Source organism: Alternaria ethzedia, assembly GCF_023757985.1.
Source record: "Alternaria ethzedia strain BMP 0044 chromosome Unknown scaffold_50, whole genome shotgun sequence".
NCBI classification, from domain to species: Eukaryota; Fungi; Ascomycota; class Dothideomycetes; order Pleosporales; family Pleosporaceae; genus Alternaria; species Alternaria ethzedia.
Genome location: NW_026056243.1, coordinates 1 through 23,188, shown reverse-complemented (window position 1 = coordinate 23,188; position 23,188 = coordinate 1). Strand labels below are relative to the sequence as shown.

At 50.2% G+C, this 23,188-nt stretch overlaps 9 protein-coding genes and 1 non-coding gene across 10 annotated transcripts; 7 read left to right on the top strand and 3 right to left on the bottom strand.

The window, feature by feature from the left end:
• Window positions 1-307: 307 nt before the first annotated feature.
• Window positions 308-1,933, top strand: J4E87_010504 (uncharacterized protein; the record flags this gene model as incomplete). The annotated part of the gene is made up of 2 exons (XM_049382077.1): window positions 308-586; window positions 659-1,933. 2 exons carry the CDS (start codon window positions 308-310, stop codon window positions 1,931-1,933), a joined length of 1,554 nt encoding a protein of 517 aa, XP_049228155.1.
• A 921-nt stretch (window positions 1,934-2,854) lies between these two features.
• Window positions 2,855-4,676, top strand: J4E87_010503 (uncharacterized protein; the record flags this gene model as incomplete). Its single annotated transcript, XM_049382076.1, has 2 exons — window positions 2,855-2,870; window positions 3,538-4,676. 2 exons carry the CDS (start codon window positions 2,855-2,857, stop codon window positions 4,674-4,676), a joined length of 1,155 nt encoding a protein of 384 aa, XP_049228154.1.
• Window positions 4,677-5,557: 881 nt separating this feature from the next.
• J4E87_010502 (uncharacterized protein) lies at window positions 5,558-7,333 on the top strand (the record flags this gene model as incomplete). The annotated part of the gene is made up of 4 exons (XM_049382075.1): window positions 5,558-5,655; window positions 5,711-6,429; window positions 6,479-6,857; window positions 6,910-7,333. 4 exons carry the CDS (start codon window positions 5,558-5,560, stop codon window positions 7,331-7,333), a joined length of 1,620 nt encoding a protein of 539 aa, XP_049228153.1.
• Window positions 7,334-8,394: 1,061 nt separating this feature from the next.
• On the top strand, window positions 8,395-9,773 carry J4E87_010501 (uncharacterized protein; the record flags this gene model as incomplete). Its single annotated transcript, XM_049382074.1, has 4 exons — window positions 8,395-8,509; window positions 8,597-9,307; window positions 9,358-9,671; window positions 9,723-9,773. The coding sequence occupies 4 exons, from the start codon at window positions 8,395-8,397 to the stop codon at window positions 9,771-9,773; spliced, it is 1,191 nt and encodes a 396-aa protein (XP_049228152.1).
• A 970-nt stretch (window positions 9,774-10,743) lies between these two features.
• Window positions 10,744-11,348, top strand: J4E87_010500 (uncharacterized protein; the record flags this gene model as incomplete). Its single annotated transcript, XM_049382073.1, has 2 exons — window positions 10,744-10,929; window positions 11,001-11,348. The coding sequence occupies 2 exons, from the start codon at window positions 10,744-10,746 to the stop codon at window positions 11,346-11,348; spliced, it is 534 nt and encodes a 177-aa protein (XP_049228151.1).
• A 184-nt stretch (window positions 11,349-11,532) lies between these two features.
• On the bottom strand, window positions 11,533-12,349 carry J4E87_010499 (uncharacterized protein; the record flags this gene model as incomplete). The annotated part of the gene is made up of 4 exons (XM_049382072.1): window positions 11,533-11,669; window positions 11,756-11,937; window positions 12,033-12,106; window positions 12,167-12,349. 4 exons carry the CDS (start codon window positions 12,347-12,349, stop codon window positions 11,533-11,535), a joined length of 576 nt encoding a protein of 191 aa, XP_049228150.1.
• A 713-nt stretch (window positions 12,350-13,062) lies between these two features.
• On the top strand, window positions 13,063-15,090 carry J4E87_010498 (uncharacterized protein; the record flags this gene model as incomplete). Its single annotated transcript, XM_049382071.1, has 2 exons — window positions 13,063-13,430; window positions 13,476-15,090. The coding sequence occupies 2 exons, from the start codon at window positions 13,063-13,065 to the stop codon at window positions 15,088-15,090; spliced, it is 1,983 nt and encodes a 660-aa protein (XP_049228149.1).
• A 1,075-nt stretch (window positions 15,091-16,165) lies between these two features.
• Window positions 16,166-16,286, top strand: J4E87_010497. Its single transcript has one exon. It is a non-coding gene; the product is annotated as a tRNA-Thr (tRNA).
• Window positions 16,287-17,253: 967 nt separating this feature from the next.
• On the bottom strand, window positions 17,254-18,126 carry RPS1 (ribosomal 40S subunit protein S1B; the record flags this gene model as incomplete). The annotated part of the gene is made up of 3 exons (XM_049382070.1): window positions 17,254-17,397; window positions 17,446-17,947; window positions 18,005-18,126. The coding sequence occupies 3 exons, from the start codon at window positions 18,124-18,126 to the stop codon at window positions 17,254-17,256; spliced, it is 768 nt and encodes a 255-aa protein (XP_049228148.1).
• A 1,049-nt stretch (window positions 18,127-19,175) lies between these two features.
• On the bottom strand, window positions 19,176-19,677 carry J4E87_010495 (uncharacterized protein; the record flags this gene model as incomplete). Its single annotated transcript, XM_049382069.1, has 2 exons — window positions 19,176-19,264; window positions 19,317-19,677. The coding sequence occupies 2 exons, from the start codon at window positions 19,675-19,677 to the stop codon at window positions 19,176-19,178; spliced, it is 450 nt and encodes a 149-aa protein (XP_049228147.1).
• Between the last annotated feature and the right edge of the window lie 3,511 nt (window positions 19,678-23,188).

Below are 23,188 nucleotides of genomic sequence, written 5' to 3'. Positions count from 1 at the left end.
TTTCTTTGGTAGTTTGCTAGAAAGCTACCGTATCCACCAAACGATCCGTCTGCGTACTTAGTGACTATTGCCAATGACATACAGATGGCTACATGACCTTTGGGAGCAAGCACGATCTCAAGTACTTATAGGTATAGGAACGAACAGATAGCTTCTCTCATCACTACGATTCCAGGTATCAGTCCTTCCAGTACATTCGAAACTTCTGCCTTCCTTGACAGCTTAAGCCATGACCGATCCAAATTTACCAATCGATCCAAATTTACCAATCGAATCTCCAAACCGACGTCCTCAGGACTACGCCGATATGACTGGGTGGGGATTTGCACACAAGTTCGATCGCAACGTCCGCGGACACAGGCTGGAGGATGGGCACAAGAAGACTATCCAAGCCGCTGCCGCCATCGCAGACCAACTTAGATGGACTACATCGCAGATGAAGCCAGAGTACTGGCCTGACAAGGAGACATTAGTAGCAAAGCAGTTTCTGATGTCTAATCTGGTGCAGCTCCATCTGGTTTGCTACGAACCTCTGGAAGAGATTCGAAAACACATTATCAAAGTTGATCCTGATCTCTTGGATAAGGTATGTTACTAAACACCTCTCTATGACTGTTGCTCAACGGTTTGGTGCGGCTAAAGGCTAACTTTATTGCAGAAGTTTAGAAAGGCATGTTGGCAAATGCCGCAACAAGCCCGAGACGATGAATCCCCAGTTGAGAGCCCCCTACCACCCGATGAGGAGAAACAGAAGAAGCCAACCGACAAGTTCTCAAAGGACGAGGACTTCCGCAAAGATCGACAGGAAAAGATCATGGCCAACCAGGGCGCATACTTCGATTACTTCGAGAATGATGGAGGTGACGAAGCGTTCACTTGGGGAGACGCGATAAGATCAGCCCTCAGGACGTGTGATGCCGCCTACTTTGAAATCGATCGTCATCACAGACTGCTCAAACAGCCGGAGAAGAAGTCGGGTTGGCGTTTGGACCGAATGGATGTTTTATCCAAGAGGAGAGGCATGCCAACCCGTTCAAATCAGGAGTTGTTGATCGAACTCGCTCTCAATCATGAGTTCGGAGGTCCTCCGTCTCCAATCAGCCGGACAATAATGGCCAACTGGAAGACCGGAAACGACGTTCAGCGCGCTCTCAACATCCACTTGGGGCGTTTCATAAAGCAAGAACCTGACGGCGGCGCACCTACCGAGACACGTCACTGGACTACCGACTTCGCGCGCAAGTACAACCATCCCCATGCTGCCGAGCCTGCGATGTTCTTCATTTGCACGCACGAGTACATCCGGCCAAATCCCGCGCAGCCAATCACAAAGTGGATTGTTGGAGGCACCACGCCGCTTACAGGAGGAACAACGGTCTGGTTTCCTTGGGCTGACAAGTTTTACAAGGCTGTCAGAGAGCAAGGTCTTGGTAGCGACTTCGTTGCGAAGGTGAAGGCGGCCAATGACGCGCAGAAAGAACATGAACAACGACTGCTTGGCGACACGACAGACCTAACTAAGGATCAACTATTCGAGCAGAACCTGTCTGCTCGAAAAGTCGTCATCAGCCAATTGACGAACGACTCAACCCATCAGAGGTACGTGGCTCGGATTCGCTGCCAGGGCCTAGCGATCAACAGTTTCATGCAGCCAGTCCAATGCTGTTATCGTTGCCAATGCAACTACCAGTACACAGTACTGAGCACACACATGACACCATCTACAGACTACGAGCCGACTATCGATCACTTGAAGAAATACGACTGGGGCAGGCATTGCCCATGGTTTCATCAGTGCGCCGAGGCACTTGCAGCCTGTCAGTGCTTCGCCTTCGATGATGCACAGAACGACGCCAACCGACCCCAGTCTCCCAGAGTGGCCGAGCTGAAAGGAAAGTCTCTCAAGAAAAAGAAGAGCACCCACCTTTTTTAGTTCCAAGAGATGAGTGCGGTTGGTACGACTTTCGCGACACCACATCACTCCGGCATCGACATGCAACTCCTCCATCAAAACCGGCATTGCCTACCCTGCGGCGAAGAACGGTGCTGCTTCCCTCCTGTGGTCGCTTGATCACTGTCGAGCTCTCTTTCTCGTCTCTTCGTCTTTCTTCTCACGATGTTTATTACTCGTGTGTTCTCCTTGTCGCTTCTTTGTCTTACTTTTCGCGTTATTTCCTACTTGCGCATCCTCCTGGCTCCACCGTCCTTTCCCTACCCTTTCCCCTGCCCTTTCCCCTGCCCTTTTCCCTGCCCTTTTCCCTGCCCTTTTCCCTGCCCCTTGTCTCCTTTTCCCTGCCCCTTGTCTCCTTTTCCTTTCACGCCTCCACCCTGTCTAGTGTCCATCTCATGTGGCGTTCGTCCACCTATTAGAAATCCCCTTCTCTCATTCTACGTTTGCCTCCCATAGCCACAACCAAAAAACCCAAAAAAAAATACCATTCTTTAAAGTGCTTCCTTACTATGATGTGATATTATGATGTTCTCTCTTAAGTGCCAATGGTGGTCCAACCACCTGTGCATATGCAATCTTGAGTAAGTCTTCGACTTGGATGTGTTGACTTCAACGACTGAACATCATCACTCTACCGCAAGATATGTAGGTCGTATATATGTATTTATTTTGATTTCATCCAGTCGGTCATCTCTTGGCATATACCACGATCGTGAATACCGGGTTTATCATGCCCTCTGCATACATCCAATGTATTTAAAGGTGCCATCATTCTTCATAATCTATAAAGTTTCAAGGGCTACGTTGTTGATCGCTTCATATGGGTTCGTGCCGCTGTGAGGGTTGGTAGAATCAACGCAGTTCGTAATGAGTTTGGCAAATACTCCTCCATCCGCACGACACATGTTCAATGCATTTGGTATGATACTCACGACTGTAACATTCGTCGTTTTGATAGCATGTCCGTAGAAAAGTAAAAAAATGCTCATGAATCCAACAACAGCGATCAACGTGACGTCGGGATGGAAGAATCTGGTCCGCATACGCACACCGCAAGTGGCGGGCTGACGCAAGCTGAGCACTTGACGATTGCTGTGAAGTTAAACTTTCCGATGTTTTCATGATCTGTTGTCTGCGCGCTTGCGGGGGTATCCAACAAACGCACTTTGATTGGACGGTGCCTAAGGTACCTAGGTAGCACAAACCGTGGTAGCTGAACGCAACCTTGGGGCCCTTTGCCATTCCCCGTACTCAACAAGATTCCAAAAGCCAAACTTAAGCGATTGATGCGCAAAAGCTCAGTTTTCTTTAGCTGGCTGGTATGGATTTCGCGCTCACGCGCGAGCCAAGTGGATTGTCTCCAGGGCTTGCTTGGCCCAACCTTGAAAGGTGAGAGCACGCGGGCGTGGCGCCTGTAATTGCCGCACAAACGCGGTGACTCATCCAAATATCTAGGTACTTATTAAGTGCGCACGCAAATCCTGAAACCACTCGTCCACATTTCTTCGTTGACTTCACCTCGAAACCCGACCTGGTACGAACTATCGATACAACCGCAACTTCGCTTACTCAACAATCTGTATTAGTCGTCATGGATAAGCCGAACTACAAGTCCATCCGAGAGAGGATGTTCGCGAAAAGAGAGAAGCTCCGATCCAAAGGCGATGGCGACACTTCCTCAAAAGATCCTGACGACAAATTCGAGAACGAGGGCCAGATCCTCGAAGCTGCACTACCAAGTGCGGTGGAGCAAGAGAAGTTCTGGGATTGGGTACACGCTGTGGACAAAAAGAGCCGGACAGTACCTGAAGGCGGAACGGCCAAGGATTACATCGATACTCTCGCGAAGACCGACTACGTGGACGACCGATCTCTCGGAAAGCTTTACAAACGCCTGAGCTCATACTTCTACCCTTGTATCCCGATTGGAACCCATCATGGTTATCGTTATGCCGTTAGTCCGTGTATGTTGATACTCGGACCTGATGAAGAAAAAGTCAACTGGGACGACCCACGTGAATTCGCCAGCGAAGGATTCATCGCGATCGATCTGCCAGCTGGAACGAGGATCTCGTACACGAGTCCGGCTCGAGAGCGCTCGGCAAGGCAGCAGGATAATTCTTCAGAAGAATCGCGGTTCAGTTCCTCCAGTACCCACAGCATGGTACAAGGCAACGGTCATACCGGATTTGCTTGCTTTACGATCGGGAAGGTGCAAGCAGTCGACGCAAAGCATTGGTCCGACGATGGCAAGCTACCCGAAGGGAAAGATCTGCAGGAGATTCATTGGGAAGAGACAGATTGGGTCATGGTCGTTGTCATAGATGACGATGGCAAGCCTGGTTCTGTCTGGCTGCTACAAGACTTCGAGCCCATGATCGAAAATACGAACAACATCTACATCATCGAGCAGTCAAATACCCACGGGTGGGGCTACTTCCAGCACCAGCTCGACATGCGTCCGCGACCACAGCAACTTGCTGGTGTGAAGATTGCGAACAGAGTCAGTGACTTGTCCGAAGATTTGAAGTGGACCATGGACGAATACATTACGGCGAAGTACGAAATCGTGCAGGCAGTACTCGCGGAGCGTAAGAACGGTCGGTCGCCTGTCATCGTCAGACAGCTTCCACTGGACAGGGACGAGGGCCAGAATTGGATGGAAAACAGCTCAGGAACTTTGGAAGACGACTCAACGCCGGAACTGTCGAGGCTGCGCATTTGAGACGACTACTAGCGGATAAGAGATGCGAGATAGATACTCTTGGAAGAGTGAGCAGGCGGGCTTTCCATCTGTGTTTTGATCTTAGGTTTGAGTGTTGCAGGAAGCGGTGGTTTTCTTTGTTTCCTTTTGTTCTAGATCTCCTTTGGGTTACGAGTTTGTTCCTTGATTTCTTGCAATGCATGTCATAGAAAAGTCAATCAGTATGTTGCCGAAACCTTGGATATTGTTGCGCCGTGAGAGGAGCTAGCTTGGAAGGACCCTGCTCCCAGTAATCATCATTCTGACGCACATGCCGAACACACTGAATGAAGACACCGTTACAGCGAGCAAATGTACATGAAGATGCCAACATGCGAAGTACGAGCAACAGCTCCACGACCATCGGTCCTAGCTGCGCCGAACCAGACGTTCGGGGGTGCGCCACACGGCCCGCTCGGTCTAACAGTCTAGCTCCATCCAGCCGCCGTTTGGCCCTTTCCACGATCCCGACATCCGTAATCATCTCGACAAGCGACACGGCCAAGCCATGGAGCTGACGACGTCTCTCCTCCTTTGCACGCCTTACTCTCCCCTCTTCAGACTAGACTCCTAGACACGAGACAAATACCAACTTCCATTCACTCCCTTGGAACTCTCTTATTGCTTTTCCTACCTTCTTGTCATCTCATACGTGGATGCATTGAGCGCGTTCTTCTAATCGATACCTGGCCCGACCGAGTCCCTGCATAACGCGAACGTAATACGAAATCCTACCACACGATCCGGCTACCCAATGCGCCCTTCCACGTTTCCCTAACTACGCGAAGACCCCCGAGAGAAGCGCACGCGACTGCGCCCACGTTGCTGCCACGGTGCAAGGACGAGGACAGTCCTAGGGGAAGATGCCGTCTGTTGCGCAATGGCAGGGCACACCCTCAGTCAAGGGCTCGACTGAGAGCATGCGCATGGCGTTGCTCACAGCCTCCCTCATCGGCTTGCAGTAAATCTCCGCTTCCCACGAGTTCTACTTGCACCCTGTACTAAACACCATGCAGGTTCACGTGGAATGTCGAAATGACATACTGCACACCCTACCTCCTCGAGCTTGGTCTCACGAAGTCGAAGATATCCCTCGTATGGGTTGCCGGTCCGCTCTCAGGTCTCATAATGCAACCTATCGTCGGTGTCGTCGCGGATCGGTCTACCTCTCGTTGGGGCCGCCGGAGACCGTTCATGTTCTTTGGTACGATCCTGGTGGCCATGTTCTTGCTGCTGCTGGGCTGGACGAAAGAGGTGGTTCGGTACTTTATAAAAGACGAGGCTGCGGCTAAGAGCGCAACGATATACGTGGCGGTGTTTAGTATATACGGTATTGATTTCGCTATCAATGCCGTGCAGGGGAGTTGCAGAGGCCTGGTCGTCGACACATTGCCGATTGCGAAACAGCAAATGGGCAGTAGTTGGGCGAGTAGAATGGTGGCGGTCGGAAGTCTGATTGGGTACGGGGCGGGAGCAATTGATCTGAAGAATGTGTTTGGACCTATGTTGGGGGATACACAGTTCAAGCAGTTGACGGGTGTTGCGGCGTTGACGCTCTGCTTGGCGATTGGGACAACGAGTTGGGCTGTCACCGAGAGAGTGCTCATTAATGATGGGGCGGAGGAGGGCAAGGAGCTGGATCTTAAGCAAGTTCTCGGTACTATCGCGCATACTGCTTTGAATCTGCCTAGAAGTATCCAGGCTATCTGCACAGTCCAGTTCTGGGCTTGGATTGGTATGTCATTATTATATTGTTTCTGTGATCAAGAGCTGACAGTGGCTAGGCTGGTTTCCTTTCCTCTTCTACAGCACCACGTGGGTTGGTGAAGTATACCTACGATACGACGCCCCAGCAGAAGTCAAAGCTGCGGGTGACCTCACAGGGAAGGTCGGCCGCATTGGTTCCATGGCCCTCATCGCCTTTTCCATCATTACATTCGTCATGTCTGTTCTCCTGCCTTTCTTCGTACAGAGCCCAGAAGAAGACGAAAAGGGTCCTGGCTTCTCTCGCCCACCTAAGCAGTTAACGGGACTGGCGAAATACAAACCAAGCCTGCTTACCGCGTGGACAACTGCGCATTGTATCTTTGCAGGAAGTATGGTCATGGCACCTTTTGTGAGAAGTTTGAGGCACGCAACCATCATCATCGCTTGCTGTGGCGTGTGAGTAACCACCATCACCACATCACTCATTGAACCCAAGCTGACAACACAGATCATGGTCCGTCGCCTGCTGGGCGCCCTTCGCCTTCCTCGGTGTAGAAATCAACCGCCTCAACACTTCCTCCTCGCACTCCGCCCACCCAAAGCGCACCTCTATCGACCTTCCCGAAGCGCAATCCAACCTCGAAAAGGGCAGCGCGCCTTCCTCCAGCGGCGGAGCAAGCTCAGGGCAATACCTCGGCATCATGAACCTGTATACCACGCTGCCTCAGTTCATGGGCACAGGGATATCGTGGGTAGTGTTTTCCATCCTGGAGCCCGGGAAAAGCCCGGAGCTGAGCGAGGCGCCGCCAGAGGAACACCACAAGACGGATGGCCCGAATGCGATTGCGGTTTGTCTGTTCATTGGGGCTTGTTCGGCGTGTATGGCCGTTGTGGCTACGAGGAGGTTGGGGAGGATACAGGGAAGACTGTAGAAGCATCATTGCCATGTCCATGTCAAAAGGTTCAGTTCTTGCTTGACGATTGCAACTGCCGGAAATAGTGTGCTTGCACAGGCCGCTAGTCGCCAGTAGAGAACATGACTCTTGGTGACATCCACCCCCAACATGCTGCCATCCGTGGTTGCCCAGGGGCGCTTTCCGCTTTTGAGTTTAGGCAAGCGCGATGGAGCCAGAGAGATTTTGCTAAGGGTTTGCTAAGGATTTTCCAGAGACCCGCTTTGTTCTAGAAGGCAGGTGTGGCTGCTAATCGAAGCTGACGCTGATCGGACGTGTGTAGAGATCGTATTCGCTCCAGGGCGGCCGTGGCGGTATACAGCACCTCAGTGTAAGTACGGTGTGCGCAATAGTTCAGTCGGGGCATTTTCCGGCCGGCTTTGGGCAGGTCGGAGGAAAAGGCTCGTCACGCAATGCAATGAAAAATATGCGCTCCCCATGTCCCCATGTCCGCTCTCCCAGTACCGGCGGGCAAGGTCGGCCGTGGCCACGGTGCAGAGCAGTCGACGTGGTAGACTACTGCGCGCACAAGCAAGTGAGGTATCACCGCCAGATAAACTTGAATCGCCCGTCTACAGTGTCGGAGAGATGCAAGGCAGGGCACACGTGCCACGCCTCTGCCCAAAAGACGGTCAGGGTACAAATAGACACGCCGCCCGCCTCTCCCTCGCGCACTGCATCTCTCCCCGTCCACGGCAGCGTCGATAGTCTTGGTGGTCGCAAAGGCTTTGTTTGTTGCCGTCTCGCAGTGTCCGGTTGGAATTCGCACTAGGCGTGACTAGTGCCGTAGAGGGGCGACCTTGCCTTGCCCAGCGCCTGTTCTTCTCGCTCAGCCCGCCGAACAATTCTGCGGCTCACCCACAACATCCACCTTTTGCACCCCAACTCGCCACTCGCAGTCCGACATCACTCATTTGCCAAGATGTCTGAGCCGATCCGCAATAAGAAGATGGACTCCATCTCCGCCCCGTAAGTCGCTTCCCTCCCCTCCGCCACACAATTTTGGCCTCGCCCAAACACCACCATCACACGCCCCCAACATGGACGTACCACATTCTAACGTGCGCCCTGCCAGCACCCCCCAGAACACACCCGCCAATGCTGCGCCCATATCGTCGCGCGCCCAGCAGCCCGGCGTCAGCAGCATCAAGGAAGGTACGTCGCACTCTGCCACGCTGCTGCCCCTCCAACCCCGCCTTGTATTCTCGTGAAGGCCTTGACCGCTAACTCGCTTTTTCGCAGAGGAACTAGAGCGCACTGCCGCCGGTCTCTTCGCTGCCAACCCCGCCCTCGTCGCCATGATGCAGAACAAGCTCGGCTCGCTCGTCGGCCGCTCCAGCGGCTACATTGAGTCGCTGCCTGCCTCGGTCCGCCGCCGTGTTGCCGGCCTCAAGGGCGTCCAGAAGGAGCACTCCAAGCTCGAGGCCGAGTTCCAAGAGGAGGTCCTGCAGCTCGAGAAGAAGTACTTCGCCAAGTTCACACCGCTATACCAGACCCGTGCCAAGATCGTCAACGGCGCCGAGGAGCCCTCAGAAGACCGCGTCAAGGTCGGCGAGCAAGTAGACGAGGACTACGAGGATGAGGACCAGCCCGAGGCTGAGCTCAACAAGGACGAGGGCAAGGACGTCAAGGGTATCCCAGAGTTCTGGCTCAGCGCCATGAAGAACCAGATCTCGCTCGCCGAGATGATCACAGACCGCGACGAGGCTGCTCTGAAGCACCTGACCGACATCCGCATGGAGTACCTCGACCGCCCCGGTTTCCGCCTCATCTTCGAATTCGAGGAGAACGAGTTCTTCACCAACAAGACCATCACCAAGACCTACTTCTACCAGGAGGAGAACGGCTACGGCGGCGACTTCATCTACGACCACGCCGAGGGTGACAAGGTTGACTGGAAGGCCGGCAAGGACCTGACCGTCCGCATCGAGAGCAAGAAGCAGAGGAACAAGAGTGAGCATCTTCACATCTGTCGGTATTTGACTAGCAACTAACTTTCTCAGACACCAAGCAGACCCGCGTCGTTAAGAAGACCGTGCCTACAGAGTCGTTCTTCAACTTCTTCGACCCACCCAAGCCCCCACAAGACGACGACGACGCCACCTCCGATATCGAGGAGCGTCTCGAACTCGACTACCAGCTCGGTGAGGACATCAAGGAGAAGCTTATCCCCCGCGCCATTGACTGGTTCACCGGCGAGGCTCTTCAGTACGAGAACATTGAGGACTTCGACGAGGGCGAGTTTGAAGACGAGGACGATGAGGACGAGGACGAGCTCAGCGATGACCGCGATGAGGAGGAGGAGTCAGACGACGAGGTAAGCAGTCCAAGTCACTCTACAGAATACAGCCATCTAACGCAGTATCAGAACGACGGCACAAAACCAAAGCAGGAGGCTGCTGAGTGCAAGCAGAGCTAAATGCTGCACCAAAAACTCTCGCATTCCCCAGATCACAATATCCCCAGTCGTTTTGAGCGGCATGTTCGGTCCAGGCTAGCCTCCCAGTCGCCTTCCATCACACTGAGATGTCTTTTAAATGACTCTCTGCGTCCGATATTTCACTTCACGATTTCTTACTCGGCGTAATACTGCATCAAAAGAGTTCAGGGGTGTTCGTTCGGCAATGGTTGGTTGGAGCTCTCTCTGGACTAGATATCTTAAGAACTACTCAGTTCTCCCCCTCCCCCTACCACTTCTTCCCGCCCCTCCAGACATTTGCTCGAATAGGCTACTGGATTCTTGCCACCAACGATCACTAGCATCTAAGGCGTTGTCTAGGTGGGGTTTTGCAGCATGTTTCCTTGGGTCAGGCATGTCATGTTTACGAGGTTTTTTAGACGGCGTAAATAGTCTTGAGCGCATGTCACGGGTCAATGAAAGAAAAGTTTGAAGCCTCACTTTTGGGTAGTAGTCAGCGTGACCTGTATGATTTAGATGTGATGCTCAACCTCGGTAGGATTATGCGATAACGGTCGCCTCACCTTGCTATGTAGCCTACCACGTCTCGCTTTCAAGAGCTGACGTATATGCTTTGCTTGTCTACATATCCTTGCACCCAGCGTCATACCTGAGATGTCGTGCGTGTGCTTGCCTTGGGGGCCCATGTCAAGATGCGTAGTGCGGGGTGGTGGGGGTTGTGCCGGGTGAAGTTCGGGCGTCGAAAAATAATTCTGGAATGCGACATCATCGGACGCGCCAGAGCGCTTGAACGCTACACCACACTATACCTCTCTCACACGTCAAACCCCTCTCCGACTACCGCGCAAGCGTATCCGGTATCTGAGAATTGAATTCACTCGGCTATCCTATACATCGCCGCCCGCGCAACCCCCGACACCCTACGCGATCTCTCCACGCGACCGACTCTGCGACGAGCCTCCTCAACACCATGGCGCGCCAAAATCCCAACATCGTTATTACGGGCACACCTGGAGTGGGAAAGACGACACATGCAGAGCAATTAGCGCAAGCAACAGGATTCCAGCACATCTCGGTGAACCAAATAGTAAAAGACGAAGGCTACCACGAGGGCAAAGATGAAGAAACAGGGAGTTGGATTGTAGACGAAGACAAAGTACGCATAGCCACTAGCCACCCCATCCCAGCCAAACCCTCCGAACCACACCACTAACCCCACCCCTTTAGCTGCTTGACCACCTAGAATCCCTCTCCCTCGCCGACAAAGGCGGCTACATCCTCGACTGGCACGCGTGCGACCTCTTCCCCGAGCGCTGGATCGACCTCGTCATCGTGCTGCGCTGCGACTCGACGTTACTATATGACCGTCTTACCGCGCGCGGCTACAAGGGGAAGAAGCTGGAGGAGAATATGGATAGTGAGATTATGCAGGTGTTGCTTGATGAGGCGAGGGAGAGTTATAAAGAGGAGATTGTGGTGGAGTTGAAGAGCGAGAGTAATGAGGATGTGGAGGGGAATTTGGAGAGGGTGGAGCGGTGGGTTGAGCAGTGGAGGAGGGATAGGCGGGAGGAGTAGGGGGTTGGGTGGAAGATGGGTGGGTGGGGACTGAGAATGGACGGATGGATGGGATATGTGTGATGCGTTATGTGTTATGATACCAATACGGCATTTATGGGATGATGATGGTGGGTGTGGTGGCTTCATGCACCGCCTGATACTCTCCATTGAGAAATATGAGCACAATGATGATTGTTGAGCTCTACGCCCCAGTCTTCTGACTCGCCAGCCATTCCTTCAACTTATCTAGCGCCTTCGCTCGATGGCTAATCTTGTTCTTCTCGCTCTTGTCCATTTCAGCGTATGTCTGACCTTCGTACTCAAAGCATGAGTCCCAACCTAAACACACGCTATTAGCCTCTTCCCATCTCCATTACACAACCCTCCAACACACTAGAAGGGAAAGGCGCGATTTGCTGACTTACCGAATACAGTAGATCCCCGACTTTCCACCAACTTTCCGTCGGTGCGGCCCTGGAAGAGGATGGCTTCGTGGCCGGGGCCTTCGCAATATCCGAATGTGCATACGGCTTGGGCGGATTTGTCGTCGAAGCCTGAGAGCATTTTGTGGAGGTTGGGGGCGCCGAGGGAGAGCATGAACCATTTGCTAAGGGTGGGGGAGGTTAGACGGACGAATTTTGGAGGAGAGAAAGAAGATGGGCAAGATTAGGTGGCTTGAGATAAGGGAGGATATGGGCGTACATGTAAGGGCCAGGCAGGTCATTCATGGCTTTGAAGCAGAGACATGTGTCTTCTACTAGGACGGGGCCTTGTACCTGTTATCAATCACATCGTCAGTACTTGTAGAAGACTTTCTCTTTGGTATCATGGCTTACGGCCTCGGCTGCTCTCCGTGCTTTGTCTTTTGTAACTTCCTCGACTGTGCCTTGGATTTCGACCAAGTCGACATTTTGGTTGCGGAGCTCAATTACGCCGGAGAGGATGGCTTGAACTTCCGCAAGCTTGTTTTTGTTGCCCGTTATGAAGTTTAGGGTGGTGGGGATGCGGGAGGATGCCATCTTTGTGAGTTTGGAAGTGGAGATTGGGAGGGCTTGAGTTTGATAAACTTTAGCAGACTTTGTCAGCTAAGACTTATCTCGCAACTATACACAAAGTCCTGTATATACCTATTGAAGTCCAATGCAGGATTGAATGACTAGAGCAGAATTAGTCATTTTGCAAATGGAAAGGGCGCTGATGGAAAGAGCGGTATCGTCTCGGCCGACAAAGGGCGTGCAATGCCACACTTCAGACCAGCTAGAGGGCTGAGCAACGTACATTGTCAGTGCTGATAACTAAGCACTCGTCTTACACCGCGATGTTGCAAAATCTCTGTCTAACGGCATCGTGATAGGGCTGAGGGGTCCTTCAATAAGCGAGCTAAGCAGGGATCAACGGTCTAGTGCCTGCATTGGATGCTACCGTGGCCTACAGAACATCACGTTCAGCCGCATCAAATCACACCCTGCAAGGTTCCCGAGTCCCTCAAAACGGTTATCGCCGTCTTTATCGACTGTTTGCGACTTCAAAGCCCTGAGCTCGCCGAGCAAGAGCCTCATGGGGTGAGGCTGGGGACATCATTCGATTCTTATTCACGACTTCACCGCGCCCGACACTCCCTCTGCAGTTGTCCGCACGACCTCACCGGACTCTGGACATTTTCCGTTTTCGTCATTCGGAGTAGAGTCATCGCCGAGCACGGCCCTGGACTGTTGGTTTCGTCACCGCCAGTATGGGTTCCCTCAGGACTCTGTTCCTGAGCGTGTATGCCTCGAACAGCGTTATAAGGACGTTGTTTCTGCCGTTATGCTACACCACACTATTCAGCCCGTTCATACTCGCTCTAGCCTGGTACTTTGGATTCGGTCAAACTTTGCAAAACTCTATACCTGAAGACTTTTCCTGGTTCGATCTGCTACCTGCATTTGCAATTTCAGCAGTCTTCGTGTTGCTACCGACTAGACTACTTTCAAGTCCAGGAACAGTTACCAAAAGCCAAGATGGGAAGAGACGGGTACAATCGCTGCCATACTGGATACCCGGGGTACGCCACCTCTCGAGCATCGCATTTGGAGGCGAGGAGTGGTTAGCCAGCATTCGGTAGGTGTGCTCACAGCGTACGTGGATTTATCTGACCCAAGACAGTGACTCTGCGACCGCAAGCATAGTGGCGTACAAAGCCGCTGGGACCAAACACAACGTCTTATTATCGGAACCCCTACTTGACCAGCTCTACAACAACTGGAATAACCTGGACCAAATAGACAACAACCAACCCGCTATCCTCCGAAACGCCTTCAGCCTACCGAAAGTCATGGAAAGTCATTATCTCGAGCTGCAAAATGAGATCAACCAGGTTGTCAAAACGGAATTGTACGACGAAGCAGCCAGAGACAACTTGATCAAAGCATCGCTGCGCATCTTGACCGAATCGCTTCCAGACCTCGTCACATTCAACTCATCGATTGTCGATCAAATGCAGTGGGAGCGTGTCTCAAACGTGGAACTTACAGACGGAACCTCGGAAGCCGAATGCGATCTCTTTACACTCCTCAATGAGTTCTGCTGCAATGCTATCCTACCCCCGATTGTCGGAGCGCAGTTTACAGAATCTTATCAACTCCTTGCCACCGATCTGGCGAGCTGCAATGAACGATTTTGGGCTCTCGCACTTGGATTGCCGCGACTAGCACCTATCCAGGGCTTACCGGGAGCAGCTCTAGCACGAAAGAGATTGCTTAGGAACTTTGCAAAGCAATTCGAAGACTTGTCGAATCCACCAGTGAGGAGGGTACCAGACGACGATGAGAGCGTGAGCGGAGAAGAAGATACCGACGCCGATGTAGTTACACCGCTCATGAAGCTGAACGAGCTCTTCACCAAGCATGAACTTCCAGCGGAACTACGAGCTTCGATCGGGCTTCACGTAGTTCACGATGTTTACTCAGAGGTCATGCCGATTGTGTTCTGGACGGTTGTACACATCTACTCATCATCTAAGGCGGAGGGTGCGAAGCCTTCACAAGATTCGCCTCTTGAGAGGATCAAAGCAGAATCCAAAGCATGGGCTCAAGCCATACAGCCCCCGTCGATACACCCATCTTTCCCAGCACCACCAGAGATACGCTACGGGTCAGTGAAGGAAGTGCTCACACCAACCTCGCTACCTTATCTTCGCTCATGCATCAACGAAGCTCGGCGACTATACAACTGCTCTATCAGCACATATAAAGTCCTCAGATCACTTCATCTGAAGGATGATACGGAGCAATGGGAGCTAGAAGCAGGCTCGTACGTCGACATGGGCCTCTCGCGATCTCTCATAAACTCATCACCAACACATCACATCTCACCACGAACCTTCAAGCCCGACCGTTTCGTGGATACTCCAGCGTCTTCATCCATCATTTTGGCCACCGATATCTCGCAGACCTACAAAACCAACCTCATCATCTCTATCGTGTCCGGCATCACCCAACTCTGGGAAATTTCACCTGCGCCAAAGAAGAGCTTCTTCGACCACATCCAAGAAGCAGGCAACGAAGCGTCATTCGGTGCCGAGGCGCCTACTGCAGAGCAAAAAGCCGCTAAAGAGGAAGCGAGCAGGGAGAAAGAAGATGCCAAGCGGAAGGACGCCAAGTGGGTGCTTCCCAAAGCGGTTGATGGAGCGGGAATAAAAGTTCCCAAGGGAGACATCCGGGTCAGGATACGGAGAAGGGAAGGGTTGCCTGCTAGCAAGGTTGTGCGGAGGATTGGTTAGCGTTGATACTGGGGCTTCACCGGAGCCAACGTGCGTGCATGACCAGCATCGGGGTGTAGATACTAGCCGCGTAATACACACATCGGTATCCAGAGAAGTCTATGGTATGGAAGGCTTTGCGGAGCCGCGATAGTATATGCCCGTGAGTATTGACCGTGGCACGGGCCGGTCAGACAACAACGACATGTATCGGACCGTGAAGTGCGTACAGTCAGAGCCGACAAGTAAGCACGCAAGCATCCAGGTAGCAACCACGACCCACGATCACCATCGACGATGAGAACCACTCTATCCCACACATGCAGCGCCTATGCAATCCACCTAGTCTGACACTCTCACCCCAGCCCAACCCAACATCTCCACCCACTACTCCACATCCCTCCCCAAACTCTCCACCCTCCCTAACCCAGCTACCCACGATCGATCCCGATGCCCATACTCTCGTACCTGCACGCGTTCGCTGTCGCGAAACAACGCTGGCTGACGTCTCCCCACCTCTCGTCAAAGTAGCGGTGAGGATATCGCGATGGTGAACCAACCTCGGAAACCTGAATCAGCAACCACGAACTTGTCCTCTTTCCCGCTTCCGCGCGGACTACGCGAGATACAAGACGGCGCAAGGCCACATCATCTCATAACGATCAGCGCGACCTTGGAGGTCGAGACGCTTCGATTTTGCGTCGTATGTAGGTCATTTGTATTGATTGTCGCATTGGCATTGGTGTTTTGCACACCGCAGAATTGAGGTTCGGAAAGGTCCGCTTCGGCGTGACACTGTTTATCAGAGTTTGGGTTGCAGATCGAAGTTTATGGGATGGGGATTGTGAGATGGTTAGGGGGGACATCGGAGGTTGTGGTTAGTCGGATGCTGATGTGCATGGTGGTCGGACGTGCAGGGTTCGCTGGCGAGTCGTCATCAGAACTCGCTTATTCGTTGTGACGTGCGAAGGCCCCACCCCACACAGGTGGAATCATTCTGATCGATTGCGAACCGCTGTAATTAGCCCTTCATCTGTGTACGGATATCTATTGTTTAGTTTTGCTACCCTTCATCAATCAGCACAAGATGCCCACAGCCTTCCTAGCTCAGTGGTAGAGCGCGTCACTAGTAACGCTAGACTCGGTTCGAGTCGAGCTAGTCCCGAAAGGGACGTCACGTGATGACGAGGTCGTCAGTTCAATTCTGGCGGAAGGCATTGCCTTATTTTTGCCAAAAAGATCTATTTTTTCGGGTTAGAATGCATGCGAAGAGCGCGTAGAAGTGGATGTGAAAGTGCGGAAAAGTGTGTGCGTCCACAGCGTGCGAAAGCCGCATCTTTCCAGATCTAGACGTATCCCCCCCACAACACCACCCACTCGCATTGCGCGTGAACGTGCTCACTCGAAGCCACGTCTCTTTTTACTTATGCTAACAGCAGGGTTGCGATCGTATACTTAAACAAAAGTTAAGTGTGTGCAGATCATGGTCGCGCGAAAGCCCCTTCTACGTTGCTCTTTCCAGATACCTCTGCACCCCACAACACTACTATCCTACACCAATACACTTGCATTGCGCATGAACATGCTCACTTGAAGCTACCTTCCTTTTTACTTATGCCAACAGCAGGGTTTCGATCGTGTACTCAAACGAAAGCGTCGGGCACAGGCTATTGTTGTGCGAAAGTCACTTCTGGGTCGCTCTTCCTAAACCTCGGGAATCTATACCTCTTTCTAACCTTACAATCGCACTAATCGACCTACTGCTACATGCTTGTACTACTCACAACGTATGTCCACTTGGACTCGCTACCTTCACGACGGCCCTTGCCTAGCAATACCCAATTCCAAGAGGGCAACAGCGCACGCACCATCGACATGAACACCATCGTCATAAGATCCCCTCTATCCTCGACAATCTCGCCTGACATCATTTCATCACAACAATGCCCAGTCACATCATTGCAGTACTGAATTGGAACTCATCAATGTCATTTCCATGATACTTTTCCCGCATGACCTGTTAACACCAGATGCGGATCGTACCCCATGCACGCCATCACTGCCGCGGGATCGCATCAAGGGCATGTTTATCTTTCATTGTAAACACAAACACCTTTGGAATGCCGATATCATGCCGCGGTAAGTTGAAAAGACCCAAGAACCCCTTGCCTATCCAACAAGACCTTATACCTCTTCAAGGACGGTCTCCTTGAACTCGCGCTCAACCTTCTGGCCAGAGTCGTCCTGGCTTGACTCGCCGTGGAGACCGAGGAGGGCACCAAGGTCGAACTTGGGCGCCTTCAGGAGCTTGACCTTTCGGACGTGGACCTGTGCCATGTTAGCCTGTCATCCTGCATTGTCCATGCAACCACATACGTTCTGGAGGGGGTAGATGCCCTGGGTGGCCTTCTCGATCTCGCGACCGATGACCTCGGGGATGAGCTTCTGGGTGAGCTGGGCGAGGGTGCACGAGCTGGCGTCGCGGGCCATGATCTCAACCATCTTCTTGCGGATGGCCCTGATCTGGGACGACTGGGCGTATGTGGTCTTCTTGACCTGGTTCGGTCGGCGCTTGGTGAAGGCGATGCAGAAGAGGCGGAGGAGGTAGTCGTCGGTGGTCTTGACAACGACGTTGGCCTCGATGAGGGTTTGCCACTTGCGGACGAGGGAGCGGAGCTTGTCGGAGGTGAAGTCGAGACCGTGGAAGTTGGTCAGGCAGTTCTTGCCCTGGACCTCGTCGACGCGGAGCTTGACCTTGCGGAAAGCGTGGTCCTCATCCTTCTGGAGATCGGCAAGCGAGACCTCGAATATCCGGCCCTTCAGAGCGTCGTTGGCGTTCTTGAGACCGGTGGTGCGGTTGACGAGGGTCTTTCCGACACTGCAGAGAGCGAAGAGTAAGCATAGAGTCCCCGTGTGGAGCAGCGGGAATTCTTACTCTCGGACGGCGAAAGTTCCTGGCGCCTTGATGTTGTACCAGTCCTTCTTCGCGAAGGTGTCGGTCTTCTTCTTGAGACCCTTCTTTCCCTTTGAAAGACGCTTGTTCTTGCCGACAGCCATGATTGCGAGTCTTGTTGTCGGTCGTGGAAGGGTGGTTGTCGCTGTCGATGTCGGAGACTGAGAACTCGCAAATTGGTGGTGTTCGAAATCGCTTAAGCGAGCCCAGTAGCGCCGCGCATCACGTGTGCCAAGCCCAAAATCGAGTGCGGCGCTCAGCAGCAACACCACTCCAGTGCACATCACGGGAAGATCAGCAGTGAATGGGTACAGAAGTAGGGTATGCTGATCGCGTTCGGATGCATTGCGGGCAACATAGCAGCGGTGATGCTGCACTTTGGGATCTCTCGAGTCGCCATCTGTGGCGCATGCGATACCTGCCTTTGCTGCACCATAATGGCTGTATAACAGCAGGAAGGCGCGGCAACTGCGAGATGCGCATGATATGACATGGTTGTCGCAATAGTTTGGGTAAAAGATGGTGTTGAAGCGACTCCATGACCACGCAACTCCAGTCTCGCGTCTCTACCTAGGTACGTCTGCGAAACCCACATCACCTGCATCACTTTGTTCACAAACTAACAATTTGCGCTGCCAAGTAATGTACATATGTTACATTGCTGCGGTTCTATCTACGCAGTTCATTCAGCTGTGGCGGACAGACTAACTACCCATCGCACACGCTAGCACCCCCATCCAAATTCCAGTTACATCTTCGCGTCTTCTCCAGCCACCGTCAGCAAACGTCATCAATGCGATCGTCATCGCAGACGAGTTACTGCGTCCAGCATCACGAAAAACATGGATATACATCCTGTAACAATTTCCTTCCTCCTCTTTACATCTCGACATTTATTGTCGCGACGTAGATCCGTTGGTCCGACCCATACCCATTACCGTTCCCCGTGACAATAGAGACGATGGCCAGATGTATGCCTTCCAACAGCGCAGTTTCCAGATTGGAGACCATCAGCTTGCGGCGACTTGATACAGATTGCTGTACAGTTGCTCATAGAAGAGAACGTGAGTCTGGTAGGTGTAGCGGTGGTATGGCTGGTGTTGTTGATAGAGACGTCTTTGTTGCATGACATCAAAGACTGATGCATGTCCGATCATGTCTTGACGTCAGATCGGTCTTGCTGACCATATGGGTTCTGGTTCTGGCAGAACTTCTCAAAGTCAGGAAAGCTGATGTAGCCATCTGAAAGAATGTTAGTCTCATGCTACTTCAATCTGACATGCTCAGTGCTTACCCTGCTGCCTGTATTGGCGGACGTAGCGGTCACTCTCGGTTCTTGACATGGAAGGCCTCTCAGAAGTGTAGGCCGGTTCCGACTGCAACCTCGATCGTGGAGTGAGCATCGGGCTTCCAGGTGGCGTCTCGCCTCGAGGTGTAGTAGGCGATGAAGCAACCTTGGCCAGGAGGATGGAGGCCTTGGTCGGGCTACCGGATGTTGACGTTCCAGAGTCCCGTCGAGAGGTTACAGGCACAAGTGTGGTGAGGCATGGCGAAGAAACCGTTGATGGTGTTAGAGGTGGCCGCCGGCTTGCTGAGCGAGATCGTGCAGGCGCCTCAGTAGGCAGCGAGAAGTAGTATCGTGGATGGCTAGACATGGCGAAGATGTGCGTCGATCGACAGAGAGCGAGTGTTAAAGTCGGAGAATTACTGCGGTATGGAATTGAAGAATGACGGAGGGCGGGAACGGGTAGTATGTATAATGGCGTCCAAATCGCCTAGACGCTATTCACCCCATACTACCGAATGCATGTATGTATAGTGACGCCTCTGCTCGTTCCAGGCACCCTGGTCGACGCCAGGTGCATCAGCAGCCCGGAGCTCCCCACTCGACATCGCTGGCCTTTCGGGCTAGTTATGCATGCCGAAGTGGGTACCGCCAGAAAACGTGGACGTTCTGAATTAGTCTGCTTGCAAGGGAGGTGTGCTGTCACGCTTTGACTCGCCCTGACTCGCCCCTGATGCACACAAGACCACCTCACCTCCATTTCTCTAGTCTGGTAGTCTGCTGCGAGCTGCTGCAGGTGTGAGTTGGCCACCGCCGACGATGCGGATGACAATCATGAAACACTTTGTCGCGATTTAGTCGACGATGGCAGCGTACCTCGAGAGCCAAATCGGAAAGGTCGATTTCGCCTTGGTTGCGCTTGCGGTGTGGCAGGTCATTCGCGTCGGCCGTTCCTGATTGGCATCGCGCTCCTCGATCCCAGGCCTCGCCGGAAGAGCGGGTGCACAGCCATAGCGGCGCCGTCGCATCCTCAAACCATGGCATCGGCGGATGCAAGCCGCACTCCCAATGAACATCCGTCATGGCTGCGCGGTGATGACACAGCCAGCGCTGCCCTGTTCTCCGCCCAGTTCCCGGCGAGCCTTCCTTGTTGTGTATCAGGAACGTTCGAGAGGGTCACACGTATGCTTATCCACAGCCTAATCTGTTATCGAGTCCAGACGTCGCTGCAGACCACCGTGCGGTTTGTGCGACGAGACAGGTACCGGACTGCAATGAGCCTCATTCATATCGGCCACTTTGTCGGTGACGACATTGTCTCAGCTGAGGGTTTCTATTTCTGCCGTGTCATGCAATGCGGATGACATCCCTTGTCATCGAAAGTCGAGAACGTCGTACTTGCAAGGGCATCCTTCCCCTACTTTCGTGCGATCCGGTTGGAGCATAAAGACACGCGAGAAGACCAACACTTTCGACACCGGTCGCTATTACATAGCCTTTCATAACTACCGATCGCGTGTTTCGATTTCGCATGTCACGTCGGTAGTGTCTTTCCGTGGCATCGCGGTTGAGGGGAAGCCACGTACTCGGCATTCTATCGCTTAGAGACTGCTACGATGCAGGTCATCAATCACCGCTTACGATGACCAAAAGCCGATTGTTCTTTCTGGAATTACTAATAAGGCAGTCCAGAAATGCAAGAGCTGTTGTTAGAGGCAGTAACTACGAGCGTCCCGAGATCTTCTCGGGACATTGTGAGATGCCTTCAGGGTTTGGTGGGATACATCCCTGGATAGGAACACATCCGCCCCTCCATCTCGTAACTCTGCAACCAGGCGAATACTATAACCCGTATCTCTATCCGGCAATACTTAGGGTGAGTTGTTCTGGAACGATGATTACCTCGCCTCGCTCCACCTCCGCGTCAGCTGCTCTCACATGTTGCCATGCCTTCCGTAAAGAGCGGGCAACGCTCCGATTTGACAGTCCTGCTCTCAACGCTGCATTCTCAGCTGGGCGCCTGATCCTGAAGGTTCAACAAAATATTGGTAAAGGACCATGTAAACTGTCTTTGGAAACACGATTACGGCCCTTCTTCTATATCTACGGGTCATCCGATAGGCAGGCCAAAGTTTCGCCCGTTTATCTCGAGAGGCTGATGCAAGAGCCGAAAGCTATCTAGCATTATGCCGTGCTGCCCAGTCCGTCATTGTGTACATACAATGTGGTTAGCCAAACCGACGTGCATGCTAGACATGGTTGGGCGTTTACTAAGTAATTACTTAGTAATTACTAAGTTACTAATTAGTAATTCTTAAATAGGCTTAGTACCTAGTAATTACTAATTAGTAATTACTAATTAGTAATTACTAAAAAAAAAAAATTAGTAATTACTAATTAGTATTACTTAGTAATTACTAATTAGTAAATTTAGATAAAAAGAAAGAAAAAGATATATATAAGAATAAGTATATATAAAAGAAAAGTAGTTATTTTAATATTATTATATATAATATATTAGTATTCTAAATTAATACTAAAGCTATAAATATATTATTTTAGCTAAATATAATAGATTTAATATATAATAAAGTAAAGATAAAAGTAAGTATAGTTTTCTTTATACTATCTAATATAGTAATAGTATTATAGTAATATAGTAGTAAAACTAGTAATATAATAAAGAGCTAAATAGCTATTTAACTTAAGAATTAGTATACTAAGTAAAGCTAGGTCTAGATAGTATTTAGATAAGTATAATAACTATATATATATATATATAATATAATTAACTATATTAAGTATTTATTCTAATAGAGATACTACTAGTCTCTTTACTATAGTAATAATAATATTAAGAGTTTATATAGCTTTTAAGTATACTATTATATTAAACTTAAGTAATTATAATACTTAGTAAACTAAATAAGTATTAATAGTAATAAATATTACTATATAAAAATAAAACTATAGTAAAATAAAATTCTACTTACTTATAGTTATAATTATATTAGTTAATACTTTAAGTATAATAACTAAATATATATATAATAATAAGATTATATATAATCTTAAGTATATTAATAGTTACTTAGTAGTTTTATTTAATTAAATTATAAAATAGTATAATATATAAAAAACGTAAGTAAGTATAATATAAAATAATACTATATAAAATAGTAAAATATAGTATAAAAAATAAAATTTAGTAAAATTTACTATAAAGTAGTATAACTTAGTAAAAAATAGTAAAGTTTAGTATAATATAGTATAATTTAGTAAAAAGTAATATAATTTAGTAAAAAGTAGTATAACTTAGTAAAAAGTAGTAAAGTTTAGTATAACTTAGTATAATCTAGTAAAAAGTAGTAAAGTTTAGTATAACTTAGTATAATTTAGTAAAAAGTAGTAAAGCTTAGTATAACTTAGTAAAGTTTAGTAAAAAGTAGTAAAGTTTAGTATAACTTAGTATAATTTAGTAAAAAGTAGTAAAGTTTAGTATAACTTAGTATAGTTTAGTAAAAAGTAGTAAAGCTTAGTATAACTTAGTATAATCTAGTAAAAAGTAGTAAAGTTTAGTATAACTTAGTATAGTTTAGTAAAAAGTAGTAAAGCTTAGTATAACTTAGTATAATCTAGTAAAAAGTAGTAAAGTTTAGTATAACTTAGTATAATTTAGTAAAAAGTAGTAAAGCTTAGTATAACTTAGTATAGTCTAGTAAAAAGTAGTAAAGTTTAGTATAACTTAGTATAGTTTAGTAAAAAGTAGTAAAGTTTAGTATAACTTAGTATAGTTTAGTAAAAAGTAGTAAAGCTTAGTATAACTTAGTATAATCTAGTAAAAAGTAGTAAAGTTTAGTATAACTTAGTATAGTTTAGTA